At 66.0% G+C, this 22,143-nt stretch overlaps 1 protein-coding gene across 2 annotated transcripts in view; it reads right to left on the minus strand.

Moving 5' to 3' along the window:
* Positions 1 to 21,420, minus strand: part of TTYH3 (tweety family member 3) — a 29,055-nt gene extending 7,635 nt beyond the window's left edge. For both annotated transcript variants that reach the window (XM_042971622.1, XM_042971620.1), the window contains exons 1-9: positions 21,165 to 21,420; positions 7,068 to 7,237; positions 6,820 to 6,931; positions 6,460 to 6,680; positions 6,095 to 6,190; positions 4,877 to 4,949; positions 4,516 to 4,591; positions 2,370 to 2,425; positions 1,629 to 1,721 (exon numbers count right to left, since the gene is read on the minus strand). In XM_042971622.1, the coding sequence (XP_042827556.1) occupies positions 1,629 to 1,721; positions 2,370 to 2,425; positions 4,516 to 4,591; positions 4,877 to 4,949; positions 6,095 to 6,190; positions 6,460 to 6,680; positions 6,820 to 6,931; positions 7,068 to 7,237; positions 21,165 to 21,287 (1,020 nt within the window). In that variant the 5' untranslated portion in view covers positions 21,288 to 21,420. The remainder of the gene's footprint in view (positions 1 to 1,628; positions 1,722 to 2,369; positions 2,426 to 4,515; positions 4,592 to 4,876; positions 4,950 to 6,094; positions 6,191 to 6,459; positions 6,681 to 6,819; positions 6,932 to 7,067; positions 7,238 to 21,164) is intronic.
* Between the last annotated feature and the right edge of the window lie 723 nt (positions 21,421 to 22,143).

Raw genomic sequence — 22,143 nt, forward strand, 5'->3', positions numbered from 1 at the left:
ACATCTCCGTGGAGAGATGACCTCACAGACACATTTCAGGGTCGACAGCAACTCCTCTAGATCGACCACTGGACCTGGCACTGCCTTTTTCTTTTTTAATGTTTATTTATTTTTGAGCCAGAGACAGAGCGCGAGCAGGGGAGGGGCAGAGAGAGGGACATAGAATCTGAAACAGGCTCCGGGCTCCCAGCTGTCAGCACAGAGCCCGACACGGGGCTTGAACTCACAATCTGCGAGATCATGACCTGAGCCAAAGTCAGACGCTCAACCGACTGAGCCACCCTGGCGCCCCCCAGCACTGCCTTTTATAACACATGCGAGGAACGCTCTGTGAGTCGGAAACGGATTTCAGGATGACAAAACTCACTATTTATTAGGGGCTGAATTGTGTCCCCGCTCCCCAAATTCACGTTGCATATGTGTTACTAACCCTCAATACCTCAAAACGCGTATTTGGAGACGGAGCCTTTAAGGAGGTAGTTAGGGTAAGCAGAGGTCACGAGGGTGGGCCCCAATCCACTAAGACTGACGTCTTTGTAAGAGGTCGGGGCACAGACACGCGCAGAGGGACGCGGGCGTGAGGACGCGAGAACGTGGTGTCGATACGCCATGGAGAGAGGCCTCAGGAGGTCGCAGCCCTGCCCGTGCCCTGGCCCGTGCCCCTGACCTCCAGCCTCCAGAAGTGTCGGGAAATCCGTCTCTGCTGCCTAAGCCCCCGGCGTGCGGTCTGTTCTGGCGGCCCCGGCACAAGGACGTACCTACCTATCGGCTCAATTGCGAAACACCCAGGGGACGCCCCGGCTATACCAGAAATAGGAAGTAACTTTAAAATGCGTGCGCTCTTTTAACTTAAATTTCGTGAGTTTACTACAGAAGATCCAGCTGGTCACACAAAAAAGGCTGAGAGCCGAGCCGTGCCCACTCTGCAGTGGTGCGCACGGGCCGGGCAGGGTTCCCACGGGCTGACCGGCACCTTCGGGGAGCCTGGGATTTGCCAGGAGCTTGGTAGCAAAGGTGTGGGGTGAAGTGCTCAGGCCCCAGAACATCAGCCCTCCAATTCCCGGAACACCCCTACGGGCTGGGGGGTGGACCTTCCTTTGTTCCCACATCTGTCCCTATTTTCCTTACTATTCCTTATTTCTTTTAACTCAAACAGCATGTATTACTTTAAAAATAAAAAAACAGAGGGGCGCCTGGGGGGCTCAGTCAGTCGAGCGTCCGACTTCGGCTCAGGTCATGATCTCACGGCTCGTGGGTTGGAGCCCCGCGTCGGGCTCTGTGCTGACGGCTCGGAGCCTGGAGTCCGCCTCGGATTCTGTGACTCCCTCTCTCTCTCTCTGCCCCTCCCCTGCGCGCGCGCGCTCTTTCTCTCTTTCTCAAAAATAAACAAACGTCGAGAAATACGTATACACGTACATACGTTAAAAAGAAGTAAGAAACAGACCTGTTTTTAAAAGCCTCCCACAATTGTCCAGGGAGATGAAGGGTAGACGCAGGGAAGAAGGGAGGGCACCGCCGGGAAGGGTGTGGAAGAGGCAGGGACCTCCGCAGGAGCCCGGCAGGGGGCACTGCCCCTCGCGGCATCTAGCCCTCTAGCTGGCCAGCTGGCCCGCCGCCCACCCACTCACCTTGGTGGCCGGGTACTCCCGGGGGACGGTCTTCAGTAGCTCGGCCACGACGCCCTGCATCTCCACCAGCGCCTTGTGGCTGCCAGACAGCTTCTGCTCCACAGATAGGCAGCTGACGGGCAGGGGCAGGGGCAGCCCGTCTCTCCCACCCCAGGGCCGCCCCCCCCGACACGGGTCTGCCAGGCCCGCTGCCCCGGGCCTGCGCCAGCCCGTGGGCACTCTGCTCCGTGGGCCCGCGGGACACCCCTCCCTGGCTCCCCGCGAGCCTGCCCACGTACGCAGAGATGAGACAGATCACCAAAAACATGGTGTCTCTGAAACAGGTGGTTTTCGGGACCCCAGAGGGCCAGGCAGTCACGTGGAGTGCCAGGCAGGGGGCCGAAGGGTTCCCCTCCAAACTCCACCCTGACGACACCTGTCCCGTCATTCCAGAGGTGGGCACGGGACCCCTCCCGCAGGGCGACGCTTGCCTTCGCTCTGCAGGGCCACCCAGGGGAACCCAAGAAACGAAAGGAATCCCAGGTATTTCGGGGCGGTAGGCCGTCCACCCCAAAAGGCTTGCGCCGAGGGCATCAGGGCGCTGACCCCAGGGGCAGTTAGTGATGTCAGCGTGGCCTTCATCCGGCTGCTCCTCGGGTCCCAGGGTCCACTCACGTCTGGGAGGGGTTGGGGGCCGTGGGGCTCAGGGCCCGTGTGGCCCCCTCCCGCCCGCACCGGGGCAGGAGCACGCCCGGCACTCACCTGCTGGAAGGGGTTGGAGGCACGGGGCGAGCAGGCCAAGTAGTATTGCAAGATGTCTGCGGAGAGAGGTCGGGTGGCCGAGTGAGGCCGGCCGCCTGCGTGTGCCTTGTGTGCCTACGTGCGCGCGCCCGTGCGTGCGTGTGTCTGCGCGGGGTGCCTGGGTGCGTTCGAGCACACGTGAGAGGGGATGTGGCCTCCGAGAGCCCGGGGCCGGTGCCCAGACCCTCCGCCCCGGGCAGTGTCCCTGCAGCACGCACAGCGGTCTCTTGGGTGCAGCCCTTGTCCCTCCCCTCCCTCTGGAGCAGCAGACAGGGCACCGGAGGTAGGCAAGGGGTCAGAAGACGCCCGGGGATGCATCTGCTCGGGGGTCACTTGGGCAGAGTAATAGTTCTTAGGCCAGAGCATCGCCCGAAAGAGGAGGTGACACAGCCCATACGTTGCAGCCTGGAGCACCCAGGACTCGGGGGGCCTGGCTGTCTCATCGCCCTTCAAACAGGTGTCGATTCAGCGTCCGATGTCCGAAGGTGGGGATTCACTTACGGTTCGGATGCAAAAAACCCTAGGAGACCTGAGCCTGGCTGCGGCTGAGGGAGGAGCCCTGGACTCTGCCTGCCCCCGCGCCCCCCACAACGCTCTCTGGCCCCTCAGGACCCTTCCCTGAAGCAGTGGACACTGGCTTTGGAGTTCCAGGTGCCTCCCTTCTGGGGTCCCTCCGGGGCCCAGTGCAAGATGGGGAGGGACCAGGAGCACGGGCTTAGGCGCAGGGCTGGCCGCAGTCTGGGGCAGCTTCCCACGGGGCTCCTACGCTTGACTCCTCGGGCCTGGGCTCCCACCAAGCTTAAGTGAAAACCCGCTTCACGTGGGCCACCTGGCTCTGCCTGGCCCGCGAGGGGCGGCCTGTGGCTCGCAGGCAGGAGCCTGTACTCATGTGAGGCCGGGGGCTGCTCGCACTTGCCAATGGCCCCAGAGCCCTGAGCAGCGAGGACCCGAAAGGCTGATGGCACCGGGGCCAGGGACAGCGGTGGTAACAGCTGTCACCAGTCCTGCCAGCTCTCAGCTGGGCACATCCACCCTCCCCCGCTGCGGGGCTCCTCTGGCTTAGATGGAAACGGTCCCTTCAACCAAATAAGCTAAAAACCTGACCACAGGCTCCTCTCTGTGGCTTTCTCGGGCAAGAAGGAAAAGACAGTCCCGTGAGGGCCAGTGTTTCAAGGCCACGCAGAACTCCTATCCCTGGGGGGACGGTCCCTCGACTCTTCTCCCAAGGAGCACACGGCATTCACAGCAAGGGCAAACAAGGAGCTTAGCACCGTCCAGCTCTGGCCGTGCCCGAGCCCAGTCCCACATGCACCTGCCTCCTGAGATGGGTCAACACGCACCCAGCCCCAGACACGCTCTCTGCCCCCAGCTCAGTCCGTGGCTCCTGTGAGGACAGCTGCTCAGGCAGAGAACAGGGCATCAGTTCCTCCCTCCCTACATCCTGCTTCTTCAGAAGCCCCATCACGCTCCCTCACGGCACGTCCCCATTCACCTCTCGCCCCGCTGGCTCAAGGCACCTGCCCCCTGCCTGGAGAACTTCAACAACCTCCCTGCCTTCCGTGTTGCTCCCACAGCCCAAAGAAACTTTGAAAAAGAAACTGAATCATGGGCCATGTCTTTCCCAGGCTTCCCACCTCCAACGGACTCCCGAGAATTAAGCCCAAGTTCCTTTCCTCGACCTGTCCCTGCTGGCCTCCCCACCCTCTCCTCTCACAGTGGATCTATTTTCTGCCTTACAAACACATTGGGTTTGTCTCTGCCCCGGTGCCTTTGCACGAGACACACAGCCTTCCCTGGCTCAATTTAAATGCTACCTCTTTGGTAGGCCACACTGTCTGCTCTGAAGTAGCCTGTCGTCACTTGCTGCACCCTTGTCACCCACCTCCACCGTCACCCCTCCCGTCATCTGGCCTCACACAGCACCTGTCCTCATTCTCAGAGCCCCCCACCCCCCGCCACTCACAGGTGTTCCTGTTCACTCACTAGCTTCCCGATGTGTGTGGGTCCTGCCTCCCCTAGACCAAGGACCCATGAGGGAGACGATGCCTTGTCCTCGCTCAGTTGGGTCTCCCCAGCCTGGCCGCTGGGGTGCCAGCTTCAGACTCACCCCCACTCAGCACGGAGTGTTCCTCCACCATCCTGGTCACGTAGGTGTCGGGGTCCACACAGAAGTCGCTGGAGCCCTGGGACGGGTGCAGGCAAGGCAGATGGGGTGACCAGGCTAAGCCCCCCCAGCCTTCAGCTCTCAGGGATACAGCCTGACTCCCAGGTTCACTTTTAGCTCCAGAAGGTAAAATAGGGATGTGGGGAGGCACTGACTTGCTGTGTGCCCATGGGAAGGTCCCCACTCCTCGCGGAACCTCGATACCCCAGGGTAGGGCGGGAAGGGAGAAGAGTATGACTTTCCCCAGCCCCCCCTCATGCTGAGGCCCAGCACAGAGGGATCACGCTTCCCCTCCGCCACTCACCACGGACACGGCCAGCTCCAAACCCAGTGCGCCCCAGCTGATGACCAGGGCCAGGACCCCCAGCAGGCAGACCCTTGGGGCAAAGGACGCCAATCAGCGACCCCCAGGCTGCTGGGGTGGCTGCAGGCCAGAGGGCCGGGTCCCCAGGGAACATCTGGGGGGGGGTCTGCCCTCACGGGGGCTGTGGCTGCTCCGTGGTCTGGCCTTAGCCAGAGCCACCTGAAGACTGGGCACAGATGCGTCTCCCTCCCACCTGGGGCGGGCTGGGGTGGGGCTCAGGGGAGGGCCAGGAAGGAAGGTCTCCCTGCTTCCCCTCCCGCCAGCAGGCGACGCGTCCCAGCCCTCACCCTGCTCTCCACAGCGTGGCCGGAGGGGCCCGTTAGCCTGGGCCAGACCCACGGGGCTCACACCTGCCTCGCCCAAGGCCCAGCCTCACCTGCCTCCCCGGTCCCTGCGGTCCATGCACTCAGGCCTCCCTGCTGCTGCTCACACCCCTCGCCGCAGGCCCACGTGCTGGTGGTCGGACGTCCAGTCCCCTCCCTGCCAGGGCTCCTCGCGGAGCACGCGTGCCACAGACTGGCCTGCCCGCCTGCACGTCCCCCCACCCCCACCTGCTCTCCTCTCCTCCACAGCAGCGCCCCCCCCCCGCCCCCGCCGCCCCGGACACAAGGCGCTACAGGGGCCCGCCTGTTCACTGGTCTCTCCCCGTGCCCGGCCCGGGGAGGGCGCAGGACACGGCTGTTCAACTGTTCAGTGAGGAAGCGACAGCTGTTACCCGCAGACAGCTAGCACTGTCGCGTCCTTCGGAGGACAAGACAGAGTTATCAGTGCCAAAAAGCCACCGGCCCAAGGTGGCCAGGTGAGTGGGCGGCACAGCAGGGCGACGAGCCCAGACTGCCTCCAGGCCGGGGACGTGGCCAGCTTGACTTTCCGGTGTCCCCGTGACTTGGTGACCTGACAGGTCTTCAGGTGTCTGGGTTACGATACGCAGGCTCAGTGGGGAGGGAGCCCAGCAGGAACCAAGGACGGACAGGGCAAATGTGCCCACCACAGGGGCACGGGTCAAGGGCCCCAGGAGAACTGCCGGAGCGGGCTTCCGTGGTGGGAAACCCGTGGCCAGACCCACAGATGGGGGTGGGGAGGGAAGGGCCGCCTCAGGGAAGAAGGTGCTGCGGGCGCCTCACCCCTGCCCTCCGCCCCTCCACCCCACAGACTCACCCGACGAGAATGCCCTTGGAGCTGCGGATGAGGCCGACCAGCGCCAGCAGGCAGATGGCCACGTCGAGCAGCAGTAAGCCCAAGTAGCCCAGCCACCTGTGGGCACACGGTGGGTGTGGGTGCGCGTGGGGCGCAGGGACGGGGGCGTTGCTCGGGGGGCCTGGCAGAGCTGAGGGAACGGCCTGGGGCCCAGAGGGGCATCCGCAGGCAGCTCCGGGATATGGGGCTGGCATCAGTTCTGGTAAAAAGTCCCGGGGAACACGGCGGCCCCACCCGTAACAACTCAGACACCGGGCCGTGGAGGGTGACTAGCACCCAGGCACTAGGGGCCAGGCGGGGCGGACAGAAAAGAGGGCCAGCCGCACCTGTACCAGTCGTAGAGATCCACCTGCTCGGCCAGCACCTCCAGGGACACAGCCGGGTTCCTCCAGAAGGGGATGGCCGCGGTGTGGCCCAGCAGCGTCTCGAGAAGGCCCTGCAGCCGCTGGACTGCGCGCAGGGGCTCTGGGCGCGCGGCCAGCTGCCGCTCCAGGCTCTGCAGGCTGGGCTCTGCCGTGCGGTTCAACGCGGCCGCGGTGTCCCACACCTGCGCCGGGCCGGGGGGCCGGTGAGCCCGGGCGCAGACCCGCTCCCGGCGCGCTCCGCGCACACGCCCACCCCTCGGGCACGCACGCAGACACGGGGCGCAGGCACAGAGCCCCCCTCCCCGTCGGACGGCCACTCACGCGGTCCTGGACCCCTGCCACCGTGCGGTTGGCGTGGCGGAGCGAGTAGGTGGCCCGATGGATGCCGTCGCTGGTCTCCCCGTTGCCGTAGAACCCCACGGCGATGCCGGCGCTGGGACGGGGCGGGGCTCTTGAGGGCGCGGCCGGGCCCCTCGCTGGCCCGCCCCGGCCCCGCCCCTCCCGGTCAGGCCCCGCCTCCATCGGGCCGCCCCCCCCCCCCCCCCAGCCCGGCCCCGCCCCGCGCTCACCTGCAGACCAGCGTGGCGATGATGACGCACCAGGCGGTGCAGCAGCAGTCGGCGTCCAGGTGCTCCTCGCTCTTGCGCCGCCGGCAGCACAGCCAGAAAGAGTAGAAGAGCAGGAAGAGGAGGTCCAGGGCGAGGCAGGCCAGCGCGGCGGCCCCCAGCAGCAGCAGCGCCTGGGGGAGGCCGGGAGGCGGCGCTGGAGGTGCGGACGCCGGCACCCGGGCTCGCTCCCACCCGCCCGTCCTCCAGCTCGGGGGACGGAGGCTCCCAACACTCGAGTGACCCCCGTCCTTAGCCCTGTCCGGGACCCAAGCCACATTCGGAGAAGCCAGACGGGCACGGCCATGGGGTCCTCCCAGGCCCTGTGCCCCTCCCTGCGGGGGCCCCTCACCTCCTGGGCCCCAGGGCCCAAGGCAGGACATAGGACAGGTCCAAACAGGGGTCCCTGACCAAGTCCAGTAAGGAGGTGCTGGGTGGGCAGGGGCCCCTGGGAAGGGCCAGCACAGCTGCTGATGGCCATGTCGCCGAGGAAGGCCCCTCATCTCCCAGAGCCTCGGTCTTCTCTTTCGTAAAAGGGGGCAGTGCTCTCCCCAGAAGAGGCTGGCGGAGGGTCTCGGTGAAGGCCCGCAAGAGACTGAGTCGGACCTGGCCACCTTTGCAAGCCCCTGGGGCCGGGGCAGCCTGAGGGGCCCAGAATTATCCAGCCATGTCCGGGAGTCACCAGGGGAGGAGGAAGTGCCCCCTCGGGCCCTCTCCCGGCACCGAGGTCAGCATCCCCCACGGGAAGCAGGGACACATGCCGTAGGCCCAGCGCTGTCTCCCCTGGGTGCCACACTCGTCATTCTACCTGGCCCAGCGCCCCCCCTCCCATTTTACTGGTAAAGAAACCGGCTTCAGAGAAGATACGGAGGAAGGACCGGCGTCATGGCACCTCTGGGGCCTCAGCACACGTCCCTTGTTGGGGTGGGAGTCGTGGCCTGTTAGCGCTGTAGGCCGGGCCTGACCACGTGCACCTCATGGGGGGGGGGGGGACAAGTAAGTCCCACACAGAAGGTTCACTGCACACTGGCTCTCAGTCCACACTGGAAGTGCCATAGAGACGCTGGGCCCCGGGGGGGCCTGGAAACACCCTCCCTCCCCAGGCCTGAACGCTGGGGTGCTGCTGGGGGAGAATGCCCACCTGCCCCCGTCAGGGCCCCCTTGGGAAGAGAGGCTGAGCCGCAGACGCCCTGGCGCCCAGCGGCTGTCTCCCTGCCCTCGCAGGAGCCCGCTGGCCCCGAAGGTCTCCCACCAGGCTCACCATCCCTGGCCACCCCCACACCTGGGGGGGGCCCCTCCCGCCTGACCAGGGAGGCACCGAGCAGCCACACTTCAGAGCAACACCGGGGCCCAGGGAGCCAGGAGCTGTTTGGAGGCTGGGCCTCGGGCCTCCCCCACGAGGCACAGGAGGGAGGCACCATCCAGGGGCAGACCGGGGTGACGCCATGAAGCTGGAGTCACAGGCCGCGGCCTTGCCCTACCGGGGCGCCACGGGCGTTGGGGGCTGGCACCCTCCGGTGCTCCTCCAGGCTGAGGGTGCCTACCATCTCTGCCCTGGCAGGACGGCCCGTTGGGTCCCAACCGCTCCTGCTCACAAGCTGCGGGTGGGAGGGAAGCAGGCCCTCGGGGGGCCGGTACCAGGGCCACCTCGTCAGCCGCGCTCAAGTCACAGAGGGTGTTCCCAAGACCCGGGCTGCGGCCAGGGGCGTCCGGGCAGGAATCAGGGCATGTCGCAGGCCGGGGGCCGCCACGGAGGGGGCTCACCTTAAGGGTCCTGGAACCCGGCACCGCCCTCGACCCGCCCCACCCCGCCCTGCGTGTCAATACACATCCCAGTGCTTGCAACAGCACTCTTCCGGGCTCCCCGGGTCTGCCCTCACAGGCACAGGCCGGACATTGGCCCCGGTGCCACAGGCCCTGCCCATCCTCTCCTCACAGGCAAAGGGCAGAACACAGCACCACCCCGGGACCTCTGTGCTTCCATAACAAAGGCCACCCTCCAGCCCCTGTCACCGGTCCTGCCTGCAGGTTCCTCCCCTCCCCCAAACCCCCAGAGGCCCACCACACCCCCACCTGGAAGCCTTCACCCAGAATGAGCCCCTGCCCATCCCCATCCTGTGCAGATGGTCCCCCTGGAGGCCACCCTCTGCTCTGACTGACCTCCCTTGGCCTTGGCTGGAGTAGCCCCACCCATCCCACGGTGCCACCTCCTCTCCTGCCTGATTCCCCCCTTCCCCAATTGGACACAATCTAGGAAAGCCCAGGACATGGATGGCTCGGTGCTGGTGTTTAAATACATGCACCAACACACATTCTCTTGAGGAACCCCTGCCCCGAGGCAGGGCAGTTGGGACCAGGGCGGGCAGAACCCAAACAGGCCCCCAGCTAGGGGCCCTGAGCCCACCCAGCCTGGCCAAGGGGACATCACGACTCATCAAAGTGCTCACAGGCCCAGATCGCTGCCTCAGTGGTGCAGGGACCACCCACTCCCGTTTGCCAGATGAGAAACCCAAGGTAAGATCCGCACTGCCGGCCAATCGGGGGGGGGGGGGGGGGGGGGGGGGGAGGGAGGGGGGAGGGGGAGGGGGCCCTAGCGCCTGGGGGGAGCCTGGGGGCAGGGGGAGGCATGCCAGGGCCCCAGGGTGCCTGGAGCTGCTGGACCCCAGCTGGGCCACGGAGGCCAGAAAGAGCTGGACAGGTGGGAGCACCCGGGCCGCCTCCCTGGCGGGGGCCGTCCTTGTCCAGAAGGTCAGGGAAGAGCAGCATGGGCAGAGGCCACCACAGGCTGAGTCTGGAAGGTGCTGTGCCCCTGTGGGCGGGAGTCACGCTGTACCTTTCTTGGGTGTCCTCCTACGGCTTTGATTTGGTTTGTTTTGTTTGTTGTTGTGTGTCTTTTTTGGGTTTTTTTTTTTTTTTTTTTAAAAACCACCAAGTTGTACCAACGTTGTAATTAAAACAGAACCAGAATCCTGTTAGTCGCTCCTTTCAGCTGAGCGTGGGAGGCCCCTGGTCTGAGCCCGGCTCTGCCACCACGTAAGAGGCCCCGTGCGGTCTCCGGTCAGGCCCTGCTGCTCTCCGCACCCCATTTCTGCCTTTGTGCAGTGTGTGAGCCTTCCCCAACCCCCCTGTGGGAGCGGGGTCCCCGGCAGCCGTGCCAGACCCCTCTCAGTTGATGACTGGGTCACATGGGCCCCGGGAGGCCGAGAACCTGGACCGAGGTGCGAGGGAGGCGTGTTCTGCCCTTCCCCCACAGCCACCCTGAAACCGCTGCCCAAGCGGGACAGCCCAGGGAGCCAAAGCAGCAAGGTTCAAATGCTGCCCAGCCTGGCTCAGAGATGTGACCTTGAGTCAGGGACCACACCCCCATGCCTCAGTTTCCCCACCTATAAAGTGGAGATGGGTGCGTCGCTGTCCTGACCGGGTGACTGAGGACTACACAAGCGAATCCCTGTAAACGCTCAGAAGAGCATCCCCGTGGGGGTCCCCCAGGAAAGGTGAGGGTCCCCAGGGGTTGCTACCCCCAGGGCTCTCTCTGTCACCACACAGCCTGGTGGGCTGGGGGCAGAGAGTGGGCACCTTGGCTGCTGGGGGGGGGGGGCGGTGTTCCAGGGCTGCTCACGCACAAGGTGAGCACGTACACGTCTGTGCCCCTACGCGCACACGCACAAGCACGTCCTCGTGCACACCCACGCCTACACCCGTATATTCACACACATGCTCGCCCACGTGCACATGAAGGTGTCACCCTGTGATCACAGCAGCCCGTGGCTGGAAGCTCCCAGGGGCCGTGGGCAGGGGAGGGCGTCCCAAGCACCTGGCTGCTTGAGCAGACTGGGAAGCAGGGAAGGCAGCCAGCCAGCCAGGGGCAGCCTCGCACACAGGTAGGGCCGCCTGCCTGGGGGCGGAGGATGCTCCCGTCCCATCCCTGCCTCTCGCAGGGCAGGGGCTAGGGGAGGACCACTCACTGCCCCAGGAACCCCAGGGCCAGGCTTGATGGTGATCGTGTGTCCTGGGTACCAAAGGGGTGAGTTACTTTCCAGAAGCTTCTCTGGAGGCAATGGCAGACAGAAGCACGGGTGCCCACCTCACTCCCACCTCACCCCTGTAACCCTACATGCTGGGAGCCAGGCATCCAAGGTTCCACCTCATCCCTCCTGGTCTGTCTGCCCGGCTCCAGGAAGCCTCCTTCCTATGAGGAAGGGACCCTATTTCTACCATCTCTGTGCTGGGTCTGTCTGCCCACACCTCCCCCAGGAAGGCAAGGCCTTGCTGAGCTCATCGATTTAGCTGGGGCAGTGCCCCCTCTGGCACTGAGGCCTGGCACACAGTGGGTGTGCAGAAACGTGGCCCCCCGGCTCCCCACCCCAAGGTCTGAGAAGCTGGGGAGCTCTCTCTCTGGCAGGACATCAGGCTACGGGGCCTGTACCACAGCAGCTTCCCACAGCCCCCATGGAAGGTGCCAGCACCCTCCCGGTTCACACAGGAGGGCACCGGAGCTGGGCAGGGCGCAGCCCATCACGGTGAACATGCAGAGCCCGTCGCCATCTGGGTGCACGAGCCAGGCATGGGGGTGCCTGGCGTGCCCTCTGCCCCCGCCTCCCGATGCCAGATTCCAGGGGACAGCCCCGCCCCCCCCCCCCCCCCCCCCCCGCGCCCGCTGCGTGGGCTGCCGTCCCCTTCACCGCCCCGGGGTCCATTCTCCATTCAGAAAGAGAATGGGAAATGCCTGATCAGCATCTGGGCTCCGACCAAATGGAATTTTCCGTCTGTGATGGAAGTGATGTCAGCAGTCGGTCAGGCGAGGCGAGATGCTTGGGCCCGTGTCCTGACCGTTGGCCACAGTGCTGGCTGCCAGCCACCTGAGGCGCTAAGAACGCACCGGGCTCCGTGCGGGCGCCCGCAGTGAGGCCTCGGCGGGGCCCACCCCCCGCTCCTGGCCCCACGGCTCACCTCATCTCTCGGCCCCGGACCACCCCCTCCTTCTCGAGGCCCCTGCAGCCCTGGCCTGTGCCCACACACTCTCTTCCATGCCTCATGGTCCCCCAAAGCCCCTATCCGCTCTGGAAATACCCGATGAGCCAGAGCTTGGAGTCTAAAGCTTTTCCCTGTCCCCGTTCAGGCCCCGGCCCAGGGAGGAGGCCTGCTGAGGGACCCAGGACCCCAGCCGTCCTCCATGTGAGCCCAAGCTCCCTGCACAGGGCGGGGCGGGGGCGGGGGTCCCTGGCTCAGCCCCAGGCTTGCCGGCAGTCGGAGTACAGGGGGCCCCAAGCCAGCCCCGTAAGGGGAGGGCCCACAGCGTGCCACGAAGCCTTACGGAAGAGCTTTGCAGCAGGAGGCTTGGCCCCGTCCAGAGACAGAGACCACGGTGTGAGGGCTCGAGGCTCCAGCGTCCCACCACGGCCAGTCAGCGCACGGGCACGTGCACCCCACCCCTGCGCGACGCCGGGCTCAGTTTCAGCACAGGCCACGCTGATGCGCCCGAGGCCACCCGGCCAGGGTGGCCACACGGGACCCTGGGACGGCCCATCCGTGCACCCGCTGCACCCAGGAGCACACCGCACGTGCAGCACAGGTCAGAACCCCCGACGGACCGTCTCCTCGGAGACGCGGCCCCACAGGGGGGCCTCCGTGCCCTCAGCAACTGCCCCTGAGCGCCGCCTACACGCTCAACCCCTCTGTGGGCCACCACAGCCTTCAGCCAGGCTGGGGAGCCCCTGCCCCGCCGGAGTCCCTCACGGGGGCTCCGAAGCTGCCCACCCCAACCCCAGCCCCAAAGGCCACAGCGGCACACCCCCTGGGCCAGCCTCCTGGCAGAAGTCACGGACACCCAGGCCCCGGCGCTCACGGGCGAGGAGGACGTGGGGGCCAGACGTCCAGGGCCGACGCCGCTATTCTCGGGGCATCGGGGACTTCCGCCCGGTCACACGGCAGGAGGTGCGGGGCCAGGCCCCCAGGCCCAGCTGCCGTAACTGAGGTCCCGCCACTGCCCGTGGCGTGAGGCCCACGGCCTGCGGAGGTGGGCGTCCCTGGAGAAGGCCATCCCATCCCTGGCAGGCCTGTCCCTTCAGCTCGTCCTCACCCCTCCCTGCACCAGCCGTCCCTTCGAGGCAGCTCCACCAGCTTTCAAGGGCGAGGCTCCAAACAGAAGGCGAGTCCAAATTCCTCCAGGGGCCTGGGCCCTCCCTGCCCTGCACCCCACCATCCTTGAGGTGGTCACACCTGCCTCACTGGAGCGGGGAGGCCCGAGTCACTACACGAAGGGCCCCTCGGCCCAGGGCCAGCCCGAGACGGAGGCACATCAGCACCAGGCCTGACACGGGGGCCACGGGGCACGCGTCTCCGGGACCCCAGCAGCGCACACCCGGAGCCTCGGAAGACTGGGGGGCGTGACGACAGGTGTCAGAGGGCGCCAGCAGGGCACCGTGAGAGGAGGGCACGTTCCCAGAGAGGGATGGCCCGGGGGGAAGGCCCGGCACGAGGTCCAGGCTGCACACCCGTGTCCCGAGGGGCTCTGGAGGGTGGGGTGGGGGCAGGCAGGACCCTCCACCGCTTCCCAATGGGGAAGTCCCACCCCAGCCCCAGAACTGCCGAGGGTCTTTCTCCACAGGAAGAGACCAGGTCGGGTCTTCCAGGAGGCTGGCGGGATCCCAACCCCCAAAGCACCATCTGGGAACCCACATGCGTCTCGGCCGGAGCCCTGGGCCTGGACTGAGGGCTGGGCCGCTGTCGAAGCTCCTGTGCCCGGGGCCCCTCACTGGGAAGGGCTCACGCCGCACGGCGCTGCCCGCTCCCCTGGGGCTGGCTCTTGGCCTCGGCACCCACCCAGCCTCACACTGGGCTTCGCGGGTCCCCAGACCACCTGGGAAAGGGGTGGCACCCACCTTCCAGGCCGGGGGCCTGAGGCCAGAAGGGACGCTGGAGCCCCACACACTTAAGTACAGAGGAAGCGGGGGTCTGAGCCCACACGGGCCTCCTGAGGAAAGCTCCGGAAAAGGCCCCCTCACCCCCCGGGCCAGGCTGAGCGGGTGCCGAGGGCCCTGGCCGTGGAGCAGAGTTGGGCGCCTGGCTGGCTGTTCGGCCCACAGCCCCCCACCCCTCTAACACACTTGGCTGCGGCTCCCACATGCCGACCAGAAATTAAAAACAGATTTTCCACTGAGCTGGGCTTGGGTTTCACGAATTCCATGACGGTGAGCTCGTGGCCATCCTGGAGAAAGCACAGCCAGCGGCCGGCCGAGCAGGAGCCCAGGAGGGGCCCGGCTGTCAGTCCAAGTCCTCCCACCGGAGGTCTGAGACCCAGAGCACCAGGCCGCACATGGACACACACCGGCTGCAGGCTGATGCCCTCACGGCGTGTGCACCCTACTCGCCCTTGCCCTCCAGGAACCAGCGGGACGGAGGCCTGGCGAGGCTGGACTTGGGCTCAAGGCCCCGGGACGAGCTCTGGTGGCTCACCCCCCAAGGCAGCCCCCACCCCGCCGCCCTCCGGGTCTGGGGGCCAGCCCGCTGTCCTGCTGCCCACGCCACACCCGCTCGCGGAGGGAACGGACCCCGGAGGACACGGCACAGGAGCTGCCCTCCCCGCGGCGAGGGTGTCTATCCGGCCCCAGTGCCCTAACGCATTTCCCAGCACGGCGCCCAGAACAGCCCTCCGCTCTTCCCCAGGCTTGACCGCACACACCTCTCCACTGGCCACCCCTAGGGACCCAGGCCACAGGCCTCGGATGCAGCCAGGAGCCAGCCGACGGGCCCGGTCACATCATCGGGCCAGCCGGAGCCCTGTCCCAGGACTCAAGGCGGGATGTGGCCCGGGGAGGGCAGCCTAACCAGCCTCCAGGACCGGGCTGGACGAGACACCACAACTTCTGCGGTGACCCTCACGACAGTCGGGAGCCCAGCTGGAGTGCACGCGGCCGGAGCGGGCGGCACCCCAGGCCGGGACCCTCCTCGGAGCGAGAAGGAAGCGGTCGCTCAGGTTTTGGGCAGGCCGGCCTCGCCCCACGCCCTCAGCCAATACAGGAGAGGCCAGACCACAGTGGGTGCCTGTGGTACAAAACAGAGCCCTCTCTGAGACCCCTACGTCTCGTAGCCCACCCGCCCCTCCTGTGGGGACCCAGGCCTCAGCCAGGCTCCTCTGGGGAGCAGAAGCAGCACGCCGACTGAGGCCCGCGGGAGGGCCACACGTGCAGGCCGGTGGGTGTGCGTGAGCCCGACCCAGGCCTCGGGCAGGGGGCAGGGGACAGGGAGGCTCCGGAGGGGCCCCGCACATCCCCCCTCCCACAGCCCACCCGGCCACAGCCTGGGTCCTCCGCCCGGTTCTGCGGGCACACCCCACACCCGGGCCCCTCCTCTGCAGCCCCCATCCTGCGCCTGCTATTGGCCTGGAGGCCTGGCCTTGACCGAGGCCCGCCAGAGCCCTCACAGCCCCCTCCACGGCCCGAAGCATCCTCGCTGCCTCAGCACGTCTGCTGTGTGGCCCCCAGGGGTCCTGCTGGACAGGCAGCAGACCCCATTCTGGGCACGTGCCGTCCCACCTCGGGCAGGGACCCCAGCTCAGGGGTACCCTCTGGAAAGCAGCCCCCTGTTCTGGGCAACGGTGCCCAGTGTGTGCCCATCAGACCCTCCCCAAGAGCACGAGGAGCCCCTCAGAGCCATGGGAGAGCCATGTGTGTGTCCTGGCCCAGCGCCAAGCTGAGGGCAGACCCCAGGAGGCAGGCACGGGCACAGCCAGGTCCTGCCACACCCACCACCAGCCCTGTCACATGCCCCAATTCCTGTGGGGCCACAGGGGGCCACTTCCCATATCTGTGACCCGGTCCCTGGGCTGCAGATTCCGTTCCTCCCGTGCAGCCAAAGCAGAACTGCCCGTGGGGGGGAGAGGACCCGGTCCCCACACCCGCTGAGCTTCCCTGAACCAGGCCCCGCTAGGGGACCAGGGAGCCTCTGCACGGGGACTGTGTCCACCGAAGGGGAGTACCGCGCTGGAGCAGGAGCCTGCCCACATTTCCAGCCCACCGATGCTGGCCGGCCAGTGGCCTCAAATTCTGCTTCTAGAGCAGTGACAATGCCCACCCCCGAGGGCCACTGTGTGGCTGCCCGGGGAAATGTTTATGAGCCTCTCTGGTACAGCGGCTGTGGCCTGGGGTGAGAGCCACAGCACACCCTGCCCAGAGCCTGACCAAGACCCCCTGGCCAGGGCCGGAAAGGCCGATGTCCCTTCCTGCATATCCTCTGGGCAGAGGAGTAGAGTGTCGGGGACACGGCTCGTCACCACATCCACAGACCCTTGAAAACCAGGGGCCGCCGAAAGGCAGAACAATGGGGCCTGGTGACAGAGACCCCACACCAATGCCAAGCAGGGGATGTGCCAGGTTTCCCATTAACCACCCCCATGACCGCCGCAGTGTAGACCTCGTGGCCGAGGCAACCAGAGGCTTCACCCTGCCCCCCGTCGGAAAGGAAAGAGCCGGTCGATCCGTCCCAGCAGGCACTTCCCTGTTCACCCACCACCACGTCCCCCAAATGCAGCTCATCGGCTCTTTCCGTGCAGGGGGTACTCTAGAAGCTCCCGCCCACTCCTCAGTGATCTTTGTCACGTTCGGTACGTTTCTGTCACTTGCACCCCAGCATCCCGACTGTTACCATGGGACGCTGGCCACACATCAAGAACCCAGGGCCAACAACATTGTCCAAAAGTCGGTGACAATAAGGGCGTGCGGCGTGATTCTGGTTCCGAGTGACGCGCACCCCGCGGGTCTGCGTGCGGGGATGAAATCCAGCCAGAGGCGCTTTTTGGTTTTTTCTTCATGCTTTTTCCTATTTTCCAAATGTTCCGCCAACATCTGTTATTTTTGTAGATGAGAAGCCAGGCGATCACCCCAGGTTTTAATCTGCCGATCAGTGATGGAAGGAAGATGACAACGGGGCCCGGGGGCTCGGCCGGGGGCCCACAAGACCCGGGGGCTCGGCCAACACCAGCCTGCAGTCAGGTACTCGGCAGACCTTTCTTGAGTCATAGCTTTTAGCCAAGGCGCTGCGGTCTTAGCTAGGAGACCCCTGGGCCCTGACAGTCATACAACCTAGACCTCAAACGCCCTCTAAGGGGCCACCCAGTCAGGGTTCACACATCTCCGAGCACAGAGGCAGCACATTCAGACCAGAAGGACTCCCTTATTTTGGGCTGAGGCTCGGGCTTCTCTCTGTCTCAGGGCCTTTGCATGTGCCGTTCCAGCGGCCAGGAACCGTCTCCGCCAAGGTCTGTGCATGGCTACCTCTGTCCTATCTTTAGGGTCTCGAATGAACCATCCCAGCACTCAGGGTTCAAACAAGAAACAGGCCTCACAGGCTACGCAAGCCTGAGCCAAATGCTACCATCTGACCGGAAGAGAAGCCAGTGTGCCCGCTTAATGCCAGGTTCCAGGCAAGTCCCAGCCCTCCGGGAGTTCGCAGCCTGGCTGGCGCCCTTCGTGGCAGGCCGGGAAGCACCTCTTCCAGGAAGACTTCCCTGACCACTGCGCTCCTGCAGGCCCCGTCCGGACACCTCACAGCTTCCCGCCGCCCTGAACTAGCAGAGATAATGAACAAAGAGAGTGAATTCGGCCTCGGCCTCCGGGCACGGCGGTGTGAAAAGGCTTGGCAGGGGAGTCATTAGGGTGGGTAGGGATGGATGGGGCACACTCCCCAAGGGGCAGCCCAGAGAGGGAGATGATCCCCCCCAAAGTCACACAGATAGGAAGCAACAGAGCTGGGGCCCAGGCCCCTATTCTCCAGCCTGAAAAGGCTGTGGGACCCCTGCCCGAAGCCAGGGCAGGCCCTACCATCACCCCAGAGCACGTCAGGCCCCCAGACATTGGGCCCAGCCCGCCAGCTCAGCAGTGCGACCCCCAGAGTCTCCTCCTTTCTCTGGGCCTGCGATCCTCCGGGCAGCTCCCCTAAAATGACAGTCCCCACCCATCCAGCTGCCCCTTGTGTGGGGAACTCTGGGCCCAGCCCCAGGGGAGTCAGACCAGCAGCCCCTCCTGGCAGGCAGGTGTGGGGTGGAGTAGCACAGAGCAAACTCCAGAAGCTTCTCTGCCTCCTTCCAGTCCCCGTCCACCCACAGACCCCATCTGTCCCCACAGACCCCACTGGCACCCTCCCTATGATCTGTCCATCCGGCAAACAGCCCGGGCCCCCAAGAGATGCATCAATGGCCAGGGAGCCCCTCCCCTCAGAATGGAGGCCTCGGGAACATGGAAACCCGAGACCTTCCGCCCCAAGAGAAATGCCAGCCCTGCTCCTGCAGGGGCTCCAAAGCCCCAGGTAGGGCTGGCCAGGGCTCTGGCAGCCCTCGGAAGTGCCCCGCATCTGCTCCTGACCCCTGCAGGGGGCCAGCAGACGGGGGCCCAGGAGGCTGACTCTGGCTCCCACCACCTCGTCATCATGTGACTCTGAGCCACTTCCCTCTCTGAGCCTCGGTTTGCTAATCTGTACAAGGGAGGCAATCATCCTCATTTCCCGGTCTGTGAGAGAAAGGACCAGTGACGGACAGCCCTGCACAGTGCCCCAAAACAGGGCCGGGCCATGGGGGTTTCCAGCGGGTTTCACCAGGGCACCCGGCAGTGGAAGGCGGGGGCCGGAAACGGCAAAGGACAAAGCCTGGTCTCCTCACACCATACATGTCCCCTACTCCCCCGACCCAGGCCCCACTCGTCCCCTGGACAGTCCAGGAGGCAGAAGCCCTCCTCCCACGCTGGGCCCAGGCCACATGGGGGTGGGGGCATCGCCAGACCCTGCAGCTCAGGCAGAAGCCGGCCAAGAGGGGGCGCCTGGGGCAAGAGGACGAGGGGACCCCCGCCCGCTAGCTGCCCCCTCCACAGCCAGGAATACTAAACCAGGGGAGGCAGGAAGGGGCCCTAGGCCACGGGGTCCACGCTGACCCACTGCCCAGCCACCCAGGAAGGGAGCTCTGTCTGCTGCCACCGAGCACGAAGCAAAAGCACGGGGCCTCTGCATCCCCCACTGTGGCCCCGCAGAAGTGCGCCAGCCCGGATTTCAGGATGTGGCACTGAAGGATCAGAGAGGTCCAGTGTTCACCCAAAAGCACCAACCCCGGGAGGGCAGGGGCAGGACGCATGTCCGGGTCTGGCTCATTCTACTAGCCCCCAGCCAGGAGCGGAGGTGGCAGGGGATGGAGACAGGCTGGTTTCCACGCCGTGAATTATTCAGTGGCTAATTCTGCTCTGCAGAGAGGAGGCAGGAGAGTGAGTCAGAGCCCTCCCACAGCGGAGGAGGGGGCAGTGCTCACAGAAGCTGGGGGCACACACCCGCAGGGGCACAGGGCCCCGCAGGAGGTCGGGCTGAGCCAGGGGGGCCGGCCCCCGCTCTGGAGACCTCCACAGGCTGCAGACGTCGGGCCCTCACTCACACCCCACGATGTGTCCCGAGAGCCCCAGGGGGCAAGGGGCCACAGCCAGTCCAACCGAGGGTGGTGGGATGGCAGGTGCAGCCTGCAGGCAAGCTCTGCGCGGGTCCAGCTGCCCCAGGCGCCCCAGGGGCAGTCCAGGAGCTTCCGAACCGATAACTGGCAGAGAACTTCCTAAAGTAAAGCACGGTTCCTGGCCGGGGACAGCCAGGGGCCTGATGTGACGGAGCCGTGACACGTGGAAGCCCCTGGGGAGCAGAGAAGGGTGCTGCTCCCACACCGGTCGGCACCCCACGGCTGGGCTTCTGAAACGTGGGCGTTGAGTTTTATAAAAACCTTGCTGTCTCTGGGCATGCCTGGACCAATCCCCGGCCCCCTTTCTAATCTGCTTAGAAGCAGATCAGCAGGCCCAAGGTGACCACTGAGGCCGGGAGTGGTGGGCTGCCCCGCAGAGCTGAGAGGCCTGCGGTGCCCTCGCTCTCTGCTTCTGGTCTCATTCTCTAGCTGAGGGTGCCCACAGGAGACAGTTCTACACAGGCCAGGTGCGATAATATCCACGGAATACCGGACTCCCAGGCCATCTTGACAAGGAACGCTGTTCCACTCCACCCGGGGCTCTGCAATGACCACTGGAGAGAACCCCAGAGGAGTTCCGGGTGACCAGGCATCCGGGTCATGGGGCTTCTGGAATCCGGATCCCCAAGCAGGAAGGAAATGCCCACGGCCCAGTCCCCTGCCCTGCACTCAAATGACAGTGGATCAGTACTGGGGGTGGTGCTTGGGCTTGGCATGACCCGAGGACTAGGGTTCTACCGGGAGAGGCTGATCCCTTGGGGCTGCAGACCTCCACTGCCCCCCATTCTGCCCAGGCTCAGCCCCTTTCCAGCCTCCCAGACTGAGGCCCACCTTGAGTGTCTGTGGCCAGGCCTCCCTCCCTCAGGGGCAGCCGGGTCTCCAGGCAGTCCAGGTGTCACCACAGCACACACCGCACTGTGTGCATCCCACAGCCTGGCCACCCGACAGGGAGTCACTGCCGGCCAGAGAGGGCTGGCATCTGCCCAGCTCACTCACCTACCAAAATCTTGGCAGTGAGTGGGATTCCCCAGCTGGGGGTGAGGGGGCGAGGAATCCCGCCCTCCTGGCTGGACCCAGAGCTCTCAGGTATGGGCTTGGGATCCTCTGGGTAGGGGGCTCTGCAGGGCCACAGTTCAGGGCTGCCCCAGGAGATGGACAAGGGCCTGGGTTGGAGCTGACAGCTGGCAGAGGGGGCTCCAGGGAGAAACGCGTGAAGGCTCCACATGACCCTAAAAAGGTGGGCCTAAGCGACACCAGGGGAAAAAGCTAGAATCTGCAGGAGGGCCGCGGACCCTCCATGCAGGATGGGGGTCTTTAGACGCTCAAGGAGGGGAGCCCCCAGGACGCAGAGGGGAGACCCTAGAGAAGAAAGGGGCTGTGACTCACGAAAAGGTGGAGGCCGTGACCCTCGAGGAGGACGGGGGCAGCGACCCTCGGGGAGGGAGACATCCCCCCCCCCCAAGCCAGACCCTCGATGGGCGGTTCGGGAATCTTCAGATCTTCGAAAGGACGGGACCCTGACCCTCGGCATGGAGGGGCCGTGACCCAGGGCCCTGACCCTCGACCCAGGGGGGCCGCCTCACCTGCTGGTAGTCGGTATCCTCGGGCCGGAACTGGCTGCTGGTGGTCTCCCAGCTCAGGTCGAAGTGGGGCAGCCGGTGCAGGAGGTTCACCCACCAGGGCGCCGCGTAGCTGACCCCGGCCATGGCGGGCCGGCTGCCTCGGGCGCGCCGCCGCGGGGCTCCCTCGTTGGCCCGTGGGGCGCGGGGTTCAGGGGCCGGCTAACCCCCGCCCGGCCGCCCGCATCGCCCGCTCGCTCCTGGGCCCGGCCCGGCCCGGCTCGGCCCGGCTCGGCTGCGCTCGGCTCTGCTCGGCCGCCCGCGCCCGCCGCCTCTTTGTTCGCCGCCGCCGCCGCCGCCGCCTCCGCGCGCCCCCCGCCCGCGGCCCGACGCCCCGCCCCCGCGCCGCCATTGGCCCACAGCCCGCCGCCCCCGCCCCGGTAGCCGGCCCCGCCCCCTGCCGCCATTGGTCCGTAGCTCGCCGGCCCCGCCCCCACCCGCCCGTCCGCCGTCCTTGGCCCTCTGGCCCCGCCCATCCGCGCGCTCCCGCCCGCCGGCCCCGCCCCCGCGCCGCCATTGGCACGCGGGACGAGGCTCCGCCCAGCAGGGCCCCCTTCCCGCGCCGAAGGGCGCCGGGCGGTGGTGTCTCCACCAGCGGGTCGTGGCGGGGGCCAAAACCCTGTCCTCACGTCCACACGTCTGGCCGCCCTTCCCCCGGGCGCTCGCTCGTGGGCTCGACCGTTGCACGTTCCTTGAGCTTCTGTGGCGGTCGGCCTGGAGGAGCTGGGCTGGCCTCCCCTGCACGCAGCCCGAGTCTGTCTGTGAAATGAAGATGATGTGGACTCAGAGCCTGGTGTGGTCACCCACAGCTGTGTGATCTTGGACAAGTTACTCACCCTCTCTGTTCATCAGTGTCCTCGTCCGTGAAAGGGAAGTAGAGTGAATTGAAAGTGCTAAGGACAGCAAAGTGCAACCCAGTATGTGCTTGTGAGGGGATGGGCAG

The sequence above is a fragment of the Panthera tigris genome, chromosome E3 (assembly GCF_018350195.1).
Source record: "Panthera tigris isolate Pti1 chromosome E3, P.tigris_Pti1_mat1.1, whole genome shotgun sequence".
Taxonomy (NCBI): Eukaryota; Metazoa; Chordata; class Mammalia; order Carnivora; family Felidae; genus Panthera; species Panthera tigris.